Raw genomic sequence first — 13,149 nt, 5'->3', positions numbered from 1 at the left:
TGAACCGGACAGATGTAAAGTGACTCTGGGGGAGCCTGGCAGGGGGGTCGGTGGAGCGGGACCTTCGTCCCGGAACGGCCCCGCGGTCCCTTGTAACGCCGCTGCGAGAACGAGGTGTCTGGGAATGTCGCGCCGCGTTGGTGCAAGTCATCTGCCATAAGCCCTGGCATGATTCAGAGCAGGGTTCATAGTTCCTTCTTTGTTCCTTTGTTAATCAGTGACGGGGGGAGGCGCCTGCAGAGCTGGCGAACGCGTCCTGCGGGCAGGGATGACGCACGGATTGTCCTAATAAGGACTTGGTTTGAGAAAGGGGCCGGCTCCTCCGAGGAGATAGGGGCAAGGCATAGGGCGAGCAGTTTCTTTTTTAACTGAGGGATGACACAAGCACAAGTCATTTCCTTATTAATCGGTTCAAACCAGTTCTTACAGGAACTGCTGGTGATAAATGTGGGACTTCTCCGAAGTCATTCATTTGGTTCTCAGCGCGGCCCCGGCCGCCTGCCCCCTCGGCGGCTCCGGCCTGCCCTCCCGCCCCCCCTCGGCTCTGCCTTCCTGCTCGCTCCGAGCGCTCTTGGAGCGTTCCGGGAAAGAGGTGCCTTTCGGCAGCGCCCCAGAACAAGACGAAATGCGCTTTATTCCGTGCTTTTCTCAGGCAGCGATGCCCCCTGAGGGGTAGCTCAGGCTGAACTTTGTTCTGTTTGGGTTGAAGTGGTAAGTTTGGGGGAAAAAAAAAAAAAGTTTTTTTTTTGTTTTTCTTTTTTCCTCCCCTATTTTATCTTGTTCTCTGGGATGAACTTTGCATCAGTGCTATTCCAAGTATAGGTCCTTCTCTTCAGAAGCCATTTCAAGACTACTTGGAAGCGCAGAGGGTGAAACTTCACCACCGAGCGGACAGCGGCGTGGCACAGGTAAGGACCTCCCGCCTGCCTCCCCAGCCCACTTCTCCTCCGCTGCCTCCCGAGCCCCCGGGATGGCCGATGCCCATCTGCCAAGCTTCGCAGTGGCCCAGGGAATAGATTAAAATCTCATTTGAGAAGCCACCTGGGATTTAAAAATAATACTGGAATTGCATGCAACTGGGCTTAAACCTTCTGGAGAACGAAGAAGAAAATACAGCAAGACCGGTGGCATGTCTTGCCCCTAAACTGCCTGCTTTGGCAGATAAATTGAAGCAGGAAAGTTGCATTTACATGTGAAGCGGTACAGCATGGGCAGTTCGGAAGCCAGTAGGAGTAGGATCTGTGGCTTAAGGCCAGAGAAACAGAATCCCCGAGCATTGAGGGTTCGCCAACACGGAAATAGGGTGTTGGGAGCTGGCGTGAAGGGGCAGGAGTGCCCTTTCCTACAAAAATGTGTTTTGACAGACATACCCTGACTTTTCCATGGGGACAGGGCACTTCTGACACGAAATTCCTCGGGATACTAAAGCAGTTTTAGATAAAATCCATCAGTCTTAACTCACGTTACACATATGCTTGTAGCTCTTGTAAATGCTTCTTTGCCCATTTCTTACACCGCAAGACACTAAATTAGGGAGGATCAGGCTGGAATAAGTAAATATGCAGATTCCTTTTATGCACATGGAAGTAGTTTCTGTGCAGTGCATTGCTGCCCTCCTTTGACAAAAAAAGACAAGAGTAGCCGTGGAAAACGCTGGAAGTGGGACCGCTGAGGTCATCGCATTAACTTCTCGGGACACCCCAAGAATCGGTTACTAATTGGAAGATAACGCAGGATCTGCAGTTTAGGAAAAAACCCGTTGTTAACCACTGACCGGCTTGTTTTCTTTGCAGTGAACCCGACAGGGAATGACAGTCAGGGTTGCTAATTCTGAACTCTGAGCTGTTAGCAGAGAGGAAACAATACTGGGAATAATAAACTGCTTCCCTAGCACACTGTAAGGACCAAGGATTGCTCTGCTGCCCTGCGGTGTGTTTGGCAGGCCCTGCGGCATTGTCCTTCAAGGGACTAAAGTCAGCTTTGCAGAGGGACCTGCAGGAATCTGTCAGCTTGCACTTGGTTCCTGTTTTTAATTCAATAAATTACATAATTTTTAAAAAATGGTCAGGCTTTTCCCTTTCACCCAGAGAATGGCAGATCCTCCACTGTGCTGCCCACTAATTTTATTTTTCTTCCTTCTTCTGTTTTGTCTCTTCAGGGGGAAAACTGGCTGTCCTGGATGTTTGAAAAACTGGTGATTGTCATGGTTTGTTATTTTATCTTATCTATAATCAACTCCATGGCCCAAAGCTATGCCAAACGACTGCAACAGAAGATGTACTCTGAAGAGAAAACCAAATGAGCTTGGGGAAAAAAAAAACGCTTGGGATGGGTTTTAGCAGACACGAAAAATGACACATCTTTCCATAGGTTTAAAAAGTCAGCATTATTCAAAATGGGGGAAAACTTTTTAACATCAGTTTTCAACTATAACAAGTTTTTTATTTAATTTTGAAAGTAATTTGGATATTAGAGCAGACGTTTCATTGACAAACTCCTAAATGTTAAGGTAAGGTATAAACGCTTTACCAGACTGAGCTGTATTATACAGGATGGACAGTGTGATGTTAATGGTATTTAACACAAATGTTGTCCATCCCAGTTAATTGCAAAACTGATGATTTAATACTCCGTTTCCTGATTTAACTTCAGATTATCTGAGGGTAACCTTTTATTTTGAAGGGTGGCAGATTTGGTTTTTCCATAACTCTCGAGACCATCAAAAATATGTATGTAAATGAATACAGATTTGGTACAAACTGTTGCATGTCCCTCGTGTTAAGGCTGTTCCATCTGAATTCTCCAGTGTCCCATCGCATTGCACGTGCTCTCGGTTGGAAAAGCCACAAACTTAAACTTCATGAAGTTAGCAGAGATGATTGATGTCAAAATGCTGAAGCTGACATTTTTTTATTCTGTATATTTAGAGTGAAGTTAAGATAAAACTTTATAAAGTCATCTTTGATCATTCCAGAATTTCTTGTGTCAGTCTTTTTAAGCTGTTTCTTTTCCTCTTCACCTTTGTATACTCAGTTTCTTTAGTTTCTTTATTGAGCCTTAATCCCATGAATCGCATGCTTCACTCATCCTTCCTGCTCAGATGGTGCTGAAGCCCTTTGTTCTTCTTTTTCTCCCCCTCTTAAGAAGTTCTTACTTAGCAGAGGAAGTAGAATGCACCTCACTTGCTTGAAGCCTGGCTCAGTGGTTAAAACAGACAAGTTACATAGGGAACAGCATTTGTTACCATAAATTTTTCTGAGATGTTTGCCACCGGTCCCCGCACTGTGGGCAGTGAAGGAGAAGAGAGTGAGGAAGAGTAGAGATTCCTGCCGAAAACAGAGTTGATGTCAAACCCAGCAGTGATGCAGAGAGCCTCAGAGAACCTTAAATGTGGGCTTTAAAAGTCAGATATATTTAAAACATTGTTATGGATCAGTGTCTGTTCCAGTTCTAACATACATGAACATAACAAATACGAAAACGGATCTTTTCCCTCTTCAGTAAGTAGGTGTCTGTTCCACTGCTACGGCATCCGTATTGCTTCTCCTAATTATTGAACTACTGTGTATTTTTATCCTAGGGGTAAGTAATGAAAATTAATTGGACTTTCACGTAGTGCTATCCCAGGGTGGCAGGTGAGCGCAGAGTTAGGCTTTGCTCTTGCTGCGGTTGGGTTTGTCCCTGCGTTAGGTTAGGGCAGCTCTCGAGCAAGGTGTGAGAACATGTATTTTCTTCAATCCTGCCTGAATGTCCTCTTGTGTTGCCAACCGTCGTGACATCTCCATGGCTGTACCATCCTGTCGGATAGCTTATCAGACTGATGTTGACTGTTGGATCTCATGGCAACAACAGTCGGTAGGCTGTCTGACATTTTGGTATCTCTCATCTGACCGTTCGCTCATCCATCTCCAGCTGTTTTCATTGAACATCAGTAGCATATCCGTGTGTTTAAGGTTAGATGGAAACGAGCTCGGAAGTCGTGCGGTGCAGCAGCCCACGTATGACACAGCTCTTAAGTTTCCTCTGGGTTGTGCGTGAGGTTTGTGATGTTTCTCTTGTATGGTATGTAACTGTCGACGGCGTTACTGACTGAGGGGGAGGCTTGGAACACGGGCTGCTCTCCGCAGAGCTGCTGACTAGTGTCTGAGTGCCGGGGGGTAGTACCAGACAGCTAAAAGCACAAAGGCCATTAATTCACCCCTGTTGATTTGTAAGAGGTGAACAGAGTTTCTTAAGTCTTGGCCCTAGCAGCTTCTTCACTTCTGAGCCTAAACATGGTCTTTGACAATAATGTAGCAAAGAACTTGCTCTAAAACAATCCACACTCCAAAAATCATAGCTCTGTTTGAGACTTCACTTTTTTCAGTCTGTTAAAACTTTCATTTAGCGTATTGTAAGAGATCGTGTCAGCAGTTCATGGCTGTGTCTTTCATTCTGCTCCAGGATACTCGGATTAGTGAACCAGCCGTTTGCTACTTCCCCTACTTGTAGCAGCAGCTTTTCCCCTCAAATCTGCCCTCCGCCTTAGGGCCACTGGTAGTTCCTTCGCACGCTTCTGGTAGCGCCTCAGAGCATCTCGTGAGAGTAAATGGTATGCTGAGGCCCCTGTATGCTCTCAGACTGGAATGAGGAGACTGCGTAACGGTAATTAAAAAGGGAAAAACCCCTTCTTCCTGCAGCTCGAGCCAATAAACTCTACCTTTCCAAATGCTTTAGCGGTCTCCTCCTAGTTACACCTCCTTGCCTACTGAACACTCGCTGGAAGAACTGAAAGCTCTCTCCCACTTCAGTACATGTTTTCATGCGTACGGTGCGAGGTATGGATCTGTTGTTCCGCGGCTCCTGTTTGTGCGTGTCCATTCCGATGAGCTGCGCCGTTCCTTTGAAGCCTTCTTGCGCTATTTGAAGAAGGGACTGGTGGTTTGACTCCTTCTACCTGTTCAGCTGCTGGGAGATAATAAGACTTGGTAAAAGGTAAAAAAATAACAGAAACAGAAGTTATGCAAACCTGATGAGATTTGCAGATGGATAGTTTTATGTTGGCTTAAATAAAGAAATAACTGTTTCCTGGTGTTTATTGCAGCTGGATTGTTTCCATTTCTATTTGCTGAGCTTGGTTATGCTGTGACACTTGTTGTGCCAGGCATTCTCCAGTGAGTGTGAAGGTACATCTGCCATGGTGTTGTGTGGCATCAAAGCGTTTTCACCCAGACCCGCTCCCGTGCAGTGTCAGTAGGAGGCGAAGCGGAAGGCTGGCCGTAGTGCCAGCCTAGCAGTGCAGAGCAGCGCCCCAGCGCTGAGGTCAGGTAGGACTGCAGCTGATCCTCCTCTCCATTCTTTACTTGCCCTGTGACTTGTCACCACGGTGGCGTGACCCTCTCCCTGGCAGCCGCCGCGGACCCCCATCAGGGCAAGAGCTGTGTCGCTGTGAGCAGATCTAACAAGGTCGCGCTGGGCTGTGCCAGGCCGAGCCAAGACACCGCCACAGGCCATGGCAGGTTGAATTACCCAGTTCCACCCTTCCCTTGGCTCCATCCAAACCGTCGGGATGCGTCCTGCTCCCTGTCTCTGCGTGTGGTCTGACCTCCAGCCCAGTGTCGCGCTGTGCTTCCTGCTAAAGCAGCCCCCTCTGAACTCACCCAGCTTGGGGAAGATACTTGTCATTAATCCTTGAAGATGGCTTAATGCTCTTCCAGAAAGTCATTCCCTGCCGTGCTTTTGGGTCTCATTATTTAATTTGTTAGAATCAGCCTCCCTCTCGCTGCAGGCAGCGCTAATTGCAAGCACAAGTACTGGGGATGTTCCCCTGATTATCAAGCACAAATATAAATATTGGTGAACAAAATAGATTGCAGGTGTAAAAGTGGTTGATTGGGTGTGTTCTTGGAGGTAGAAGAAATTCAGTTTTCTTTGAAGCACATCGTTAAAAAATACTTGTAATCAGCAGTTAAAAGGTTGAGTGCAATTATAAATAAGGTAATTGAAATTGCTCTTTGGAGATTTAAAATTCTAGGGGGTTTTGTGTAAATTTGTATTTTATCTTTTTGGAGGGGAAGGAGAGAAAACAGTCAGTACTTTGCCCAGCCTTCTCCAGATTGCAGCACCAAGTGGAGTGTGGCAGTGGGAGAGCAAGAGCCAGGGAGGGCTTCCTCGCCCCGCTGAGAGCGGGCTGCGCCCCGGGGGGGATTGAATGCCGGAGCGTGGTGGGCTCCGTAACCTCCTCAGGAAACGGGAGTGGAGCAGTCGCCTTCCCCGTGAAACATGCTGCTGATGCATTCAGAACTAGGTGGAGGGTCAGTATTTGCAGATGCTCTTTGAAACTTATTTTTAAAAGGATTATACTGAAAAAGTCTGCTGTGACTTTCCTAATTCAAGGCTCTAATTGAGGGCGTGAAAGGCCAGCGTTTCCTTGTCCGCTTCACTCGCTCATGGATGCATCACGCAGCTTTCGTAAAAGGCAGCAGAACACTGGTGTTGCCACCGTTTGGGCACGAACGGGAGAGGCTCTGACAGCCTGGGTCAGTTGTGAAAAGAGTGCAAATGCAGAAACTGCCGTCAGACACCCAAAAGAGGTCTGCCTGCATCGCCTGCCAGGCACGAGCAAACGGGAGGAGCCCAGCATCTGCGACGGGCTTCTCGGCACGGGTCAGGAATTCAGCCAAGTGGTATTTCTGGCTGTGGGTCTGGCCGTTCCTCTGTGCTGAATTTAAAGCGAAAAGGCTGTTGAGCTGTGGAGTCACTGATCACGATGTTGTGTGAAAACCAGTACGCAAATGTGAACCTGTTAACTGGGCCAGGCTTTGGTTTGCCTTTAACACTGCCCTTTGCTGTGCTGGAGGGGTTTTTATGGCTATTATTCGCTGCTGGAATGATTCAAAGAGCACCGGCTACGTTGGCATCGAAGCAAAGGTCGTCTGCCTTTCAACCCTGCTTAACAAGTTCAGATATGGGTAAGTGTGCTGCACCTTCCGTCTTCCATGGGGGTTACTCCCAGCTTGATTGTTCTTCTGCTTTCCCAAGAAGCTTAAATGAGTTGCCCAGCAGCTGGTAATAAGGAAACTGGCCGTTATTTCCTGATGAAAGGCAGGAGATAGGGCTTGTCAGCTCAGCGTGTTGTCCCTGCTGGGTAACCGCCCCGCGCCGCACCCTCCCATGGCCGCAGCCTTTCTGGTAAAGGGTTGGGGTCTCCTCTGGTGATGGCTGCACCAGGCCTGCTTGAGGGGTTCTGCAAGGGAATGGCTGTGTGTTTAGTACATGTCATTTAGGGCATAATCCACCAGCTTTGGGTTTGGTTTTAATGTCGACGGGACAGAGCAGGTCACACAGGTCTGGTTCTGCCTCCTTGTGAGAGGTGATTGGAACATTCTGTTTCCTTGGGGCCTTGGAAGTGTGTCACTTAGCTGCTTTTTGCTGTCAGGTGGTCACTTCCCTAGGAGGTCTCAGATGCAGTTCTGTGAACTACACTGGAGGTTCCGTAGCCTGGTGTTGCAGAGACTGTGACCACCGGCATCGGTGCAGGGAGTCACCTCCTGCCTTCCATGCACACCAGCCGAGCCGTGACGTTTCTGAGCTCTAAAGCCTTTGCACTGGACGGTGGCACCCATTTGGTGGAAAGTGCAGCCAGAGCTTTGAGGTGCTTGAGCACAGGCACCCCACTGCCCCGTGGGCCTGGGGAGGTGAAACTCTGCCCTGAGCCATTTGACAAACTGAGAAATTCCCAAAGCTTGTTCTAGCTGTGTGAAATCATAGACTCACAGACTGGTTTGGGTTGGAAGGGACCTTAAAGCCCATCTAGTTCCAACCCCCCTGCCATGGGCAGGGACACCTTCCACCAGACCAGGTTGCTCCAAGCCTCATCCAGCCTGGCCTTGGACACTTCCAGGGATGGGGCATCCACAGCTTCTCTGGGCAACCTGTCCCAGTGCCTCCCCACCCTCTCCGGGAAGAATTTCTTCCTGATATCTAATCTAAACCTCCCCACTTTCAATTTAAACCCGTTACCCCTTGTCCTGTCACTACAGGCCCTTGTAAAAAGTCCCCCCCAGCTTCCTTGTAGCCCCTTCAGGCACTGGAAGGGGCTATAAGGTCTCCCCGGAGCCTTCTCTTCTCCAGGCTGAACAAGCCCAACTCTCTCAGCCTGTCCCCATGGCAGAGGGGCTCCCGCCCTCGGAGCATCTTCGTGGCCTCCTCTGGACTCGCTCCAACTGGTCTATATCCTTCTGATGTTGGGGGCCCCAGAGCTGGATGCAGAACTGCAGGTGGGGTCTCAGGAGAGCAGAGCAGAGGGGGAGAATCATCTTGTGGTATTTCTGTTTTCCTGCTGCATTGCCAGGAAAGAAGCAGGCAGTTCCCTTTGCAGAAGCTGCTGCAAACCAGAGGACATGAACACTGAGGCTCATACTTCAGTGTAGAACATGAGTTTCAAGGCACTGTGTGTCTTTCCTCAGACTGCACGTTTTGGCTCTTTCCATCTGTTGAAAAGGCTTGGAAAAGCAGGTTTGTGTGCTCAGCATTTCTTTTCCGTCTCCGAAAGAAACTGGACCTGCAGGAAGAGAACACCCACGTTTAGATTTGCAGCATGCTACAAGCCTAGCCATGGTCCCGAAACCTCTGGTCTGTTGAGAAACCAGGCTGCGCTCAGTGCCTGCCTGCGGCAGCCGTTTGCTCGAGGGCTGTAAGATCTGGGAAGTGTTCGGAACAACAGATGGATTTTATCTGATTCCTCGATTCTTGTGTCTCACCTCGGACCAGCTGACCCCTGGTGACATCCGGTCATGTGCATCCCTGGGCATTGCCGGTGGCCCTGGGTGGGGAGCAGCAGGACGAGAGGAACCTCTAAGAGGCCTGAGGCTGGTGTGTAGCTAAGCTCGAAGGAGTGGATGCCAAAAAAGTTCCCGAAGCAGTGTTTCTACTAGACCTGTGCTAATGCCATTGGTGATTTTAATTCTGCTGCCTCCCCCAGCGTCGCCATAAACCGGCCTGAAACACCTGTGCACGTGCACCAGCACCGCGCGGCGAGTCTCGCTGCAGCACCGCTGCGCCCAGCGAAGGGGCTGCGGGTGCCCAGGAGCAGCCGGGGGCGTTCGCGTGAGGTGGGAACCAGCTGCGCGCTCTGCCGGCAAAGCTTCCGCTGCGACTGGGGGAGGATCCCTCCAGTGCAGGGAGTCAGTGAGGTTTGGCAGACCTGATCCCGGGAGTCCTCGCTCCTGTCGCTGGTGTCTCAGCTCTCGCCTGCCCGTGGCGCTCGGCGGTGTTTGGACAAGCTCAGGCCCGTCGACTGGATGTTTGGATGAAACAGGACCCCGCGCGCGGGTTTCTTCTGTCACGTCACTGAAGAACAAGCTCGCGTGATGCAGCTCGCATTAGGTCTGTGTCTGCTTTTTTATTTAAAAATACCCCGCCGTGAAAATCGTGAAAACACCGGCTTTGTGGAGAAGCCTGACTGAGTGCTCATAGAGGGAAACGATGTGAGACCCCGAGTGAACGCCCGGGAGGAAGGGAACGGAAGCTGTCTTCGTGGGAAAAGCGCTTTGACTGGACTTAGGTTCATCAGTTGTCTTAGTTTCTCCACCAAAATAGCCTCGGAAGGAGAAATCGCCCGTTTGCCATGTGGGATAACGCCGTAAATACAAGTTGCCGACGGGGCGAGTCGGACCCGGCTGGCGATACAGACTGAAGTTGCCCCGAGTGGGGTGGGGAGGGGATTCCCCCGTGTTTTCTTTGCACGTGGCAGAACCGTGTGACAGCTGGCCCGAGCAGACCGACGTGGAAATGTGCGTCCCAGGCCTCGGCGTTGTTCCGCCCGGTCTGGAGAGCGGCAGCGCTGACCTGCTGCCCAGCTCTCACCGCGCTCGGCCGGGGTGCTGTAAGGAAGGGCTACAGCCGCCCTTGCCAGCCAAGGAGCCGGCGTTTTCTTCCGCCTTCAGCGGGCGGGACGGGGCTGCTTCCCCTTGGGCTCCTTCGGCGCTGGTCTGCCTCCACGCTCCTGTGAAAGATCTCTTCCATGCTGGGGGCTGCTGGGCAAAAGTTCAGATTAAATCCTGCCAGCTGACCACAATTGCACCGTTCTCAGGCAACTGAAGGGTGTTTTTGTGAGCCTTTAAATAAACCTTACGTTGTACGCGTAACCAAATACGTGCAGTAATAGTTTCTGCAGAACGCACCCATTTAAATGGAAATGCACCCTGCAGGGTGGTATTTATTTCTCATCATATATAACTGGTGAAACGAAAGCCCACGGCTCCCTGACGCTCGAGTAATGTTTGTTTTCGCTTTTTTGTATTAACCACTGGCTTATTCTACTTAGTTTCTCCACATATTGTTCTTTTAAAATAGGAATCTTGGCCTAGACACTGTCCTCATTTTACTTACTTTTCTGTCTTATGGTTTAACATTCCATATTTCAAAAATTTTGGTTTTAAGACAAGAAGGTTTCTGCAACCTGGTTCACATCGGTGCGTACGGAGGCCTGTGCCTTCGTTTTGTAACACTGCGCGCTGGGAGAAGTCACCGGTCAGAATCTGTCAGGCTTGGGTGAACCGTGGGATTAAGGTTTAGGCTTCTTCCATTATTTTTAACATAGAATGTATTTATACCTCTCAAAACTACCTTTAACTTTCCTGATGAGGAGAACTGTACCTCGGGCAGCCTTTGCCGGTGTGCTCCCTACGGCTGTGTAATAACCCTGCGCGAGACGCCACCCGATTTGCAGCCGTTGGCGCTTCTGGGAAAGGGTTAAGCAGGTTCTGCTGATTCACTGAGGTAGGTGACTCATTACCCCACCCGGATAGAGGGGAAGTGGCTGTCTAGAGGGAGAGGATTCATACAATGTGAAATCAGAAGGGACCATTGTGAACACCGAGTTTGGCTGAAAGCGCCGGAAAAGCTCTACAGTTAAAATTCGGGATTATCAGCTCTACATGCAGGCGAGTGAAAAGCTGTCGGAGCGTCCAGGCTGTGCTTCTGGAGCGTGGGCAGAGGTGGGGTAGGAAGGCAGAGGCAGGAGGCTTGAGGAGAGGAAACCTGCCCTGGAATTTGTTGCTTGGTAAAGCCGTGTCTGGGCTGCTCTGGAAAGCTCTGGAGGAGAGGCAGCAGCTCAGTTCCTTTGGACGTTCCTTGTACCATGTCAGATCCCTGAATCGCTTTCCGGATGACTCTTGTGCAGTTCTTAAAGTGGTGTCCAGCAGGACACAGACTCCTTTAAAGCACACTCTGACATCGGAGATAATTTCCTTTTGGATGTTTTCTCCCTCGTTTCACAATATTTACCTATGCGGGATTTATTAACTGATGCAGAAGGAAATGAATTATTCAATATCCTTTTGCACCTTGATGTTTCCCAGTAGGGTATCCGCTGGTCGTCTGACTATAACTTCCTTCTTTCTTACTGATAACATCCTGGTGGTTGTGGAAAGCACAGATTTTTGCCTTTAATCCTGAGCCGTTTCCCTTTGGTAAACCTGCAGGTCGTCCTGCAAACCCCCTCTGTGGAGCAGGGTCGGAGTCCTTGAATCAACTTCCAAGTGAGCGGCACCTGTCCATTGCAGAAGACAATGGGAGGTTTGGTGCATTGTTCCTTGTGGACATCCTGTGGGTCGCTGGCCAAAACCGAGCGGGGTCAGGGCCACCCATTCTCTTGTCCCCGCCTCAGGGAGCGATTGGCTCGTGCTGAACCTGGATCTACCTCGTTAATTTTAACTTCTAATGAAACAAAGGCCCTCTGCCAGGCCCTGACTATTTACATAATTAATTTTCTCAATAACACAGAAAATGACTTCTCTGCCTTCTGCTATAATTGTAGCTGATGAAAATTTGGTAACAGCTATTCGCTTCCCGCCACTCTGACGCTCTCCTCTCCACATCCTGGGGGAAAAAATAGAGGGATCCAGAAATGAAGGCTGCGTTTGGGAAGGGGTGTGAGGATTTCGGAACTGAGGTCAGCCGTGAAAACCACTAACAGGAAGAAGCCTAGAGATGCCTGGAACAATTCCTGTTACAATCCCTTTCATCCCTCCTGAGAAGAGGTTGACACCTAATACAGCCGTTACGCTTTTGCTCCCACCTCCTTTTTGAATGTTATTTTGAAGAATCTGTGCTGACAAAATTTGGCTGGTGGGTGTGATCCTCTACTGCTGCTTTGAAAAACAGTTTTCCCTTGGAAGTAGAAGTGTTTTCTGGGTCCTAAATGTGAGCAAGTGCTTCCAGAAGTATCCTTGTTAAGCATAATGGATCGTTCCTCCGTGTTTTCATCAGTTAGAACTTCAGATTAAATAAGGACATTTTTATTTTTGGTTTGGGGATACAGATCTTCACTGCGTGCGGAGTTTCCTGATCTGGCCCAAATGCTGCCATCAAACTTAAACAAACCAGAAAACCCCACCCGCGCAGCGTGCTCCATTAACCAGAAGTGACCTAAGCCATAAAAGATAAACGTAGTTATAAAAAGTGGGTACACGGTCTAGGTCAGTCAGGGGTGCAATGAGCTGTATTTGCTTCGTGCTTGGCGTTGTCAACACAAAGTGATAACGTGAGGTTATTTCTGCAATAAAGTTACCGACTGCTGTCGCAGTACCCAGTCCCGTCGCGCTCTTCCTCGTTTCCGAGGGGTCTTACCTGTCCTTAGCTTTTACAACGTCTTTCCCCCGTCCTGAGCAACGAGGAAGATCGTGCGGTCCTGGCCTTGGTCAGCTCTTCAGTCGCCCATTCTCGTTTCTGGCTCCGGAGGAAGCTCTCGGCCGACAGCTTCGAAAACACCGGGGAAAATGATATCTGTGTTGCTAAACATCCTGTGCCTCCTGAAGGAGGGAAGGGGGAGAGCCTCACCATAGCGTCTCCTTTCCTGACCCTTTGTTCCCTGCAAGCTTGAATTGCCCGCGCTCTTGATCTAAACTCCGTGCGCAATCTTTCCTCCAGTTTCTGCTGTGAAAACACCCGCGTTAAGGGCAGCGGTTGAGAGTGCCGAAAACACAGCCCTAGAAAAGCCCTTTTGGGCAGAACAGTGCCCCAGCCTGGAGCTGCCAGAGAGTGGTTTAGTGAAAAACTGTTCAGTACTCGTCTGTAAGAAAAGCTGTGTGCCGTTTTGAACTCCCAAACAACGCAGAGCAGCACAGGACTCGCAGGTGCGGCTGATGGCTGAACTGTGACCATTGC

General features: G+C 49.7%; 1 protein-coding gene across 1 annotated transcript in view; it reads left to right on the top strand.

The window, feature by feature from the left end:
• The window catches only part of VMP1 (vacuole membrane protein 1), a gene marked incomplete at its 5' end in the record, with an annotated part of 34,229 nt that extends 31,521 nt beyond the window's left edge, over positions 1–2,708 (top strand). Inside the window, 2 exons of the mRNA XM_010147212.1 lie at positions 806–908; positions 2,159–2,708. Of these exons, the coding sequence (XP_010145514.1) occupies positions 806–908; positions 2,159–2,302 (247 nt within the window). The remainder of the gene's footprint in view (positions 1–805; positions 909–2,158) is intronic.
• Positions 2,709–13,149: the final 10,441 nt, after the last annotated feature.

This window comes from Eurypyga helias, unplaced genomic scaffold, assembly GCF_000690775.1.
Source record: "Eurypyga helias isolate BGI_N326 unplaced genomic scaffold, ASM69077v1 scaffold16202, whole genome shotgun sequence".
In the NCBI taxonomy this organism is placed as follows: Eukaryota; Metazoa; Chordata; class Aves; order Eurypygiformes; family Eurypygidae; genus Eurypyga; species Eurypyga helias.
This window is presented reverse-complemented; position numbering and strand designations above follow the sequence as displayed.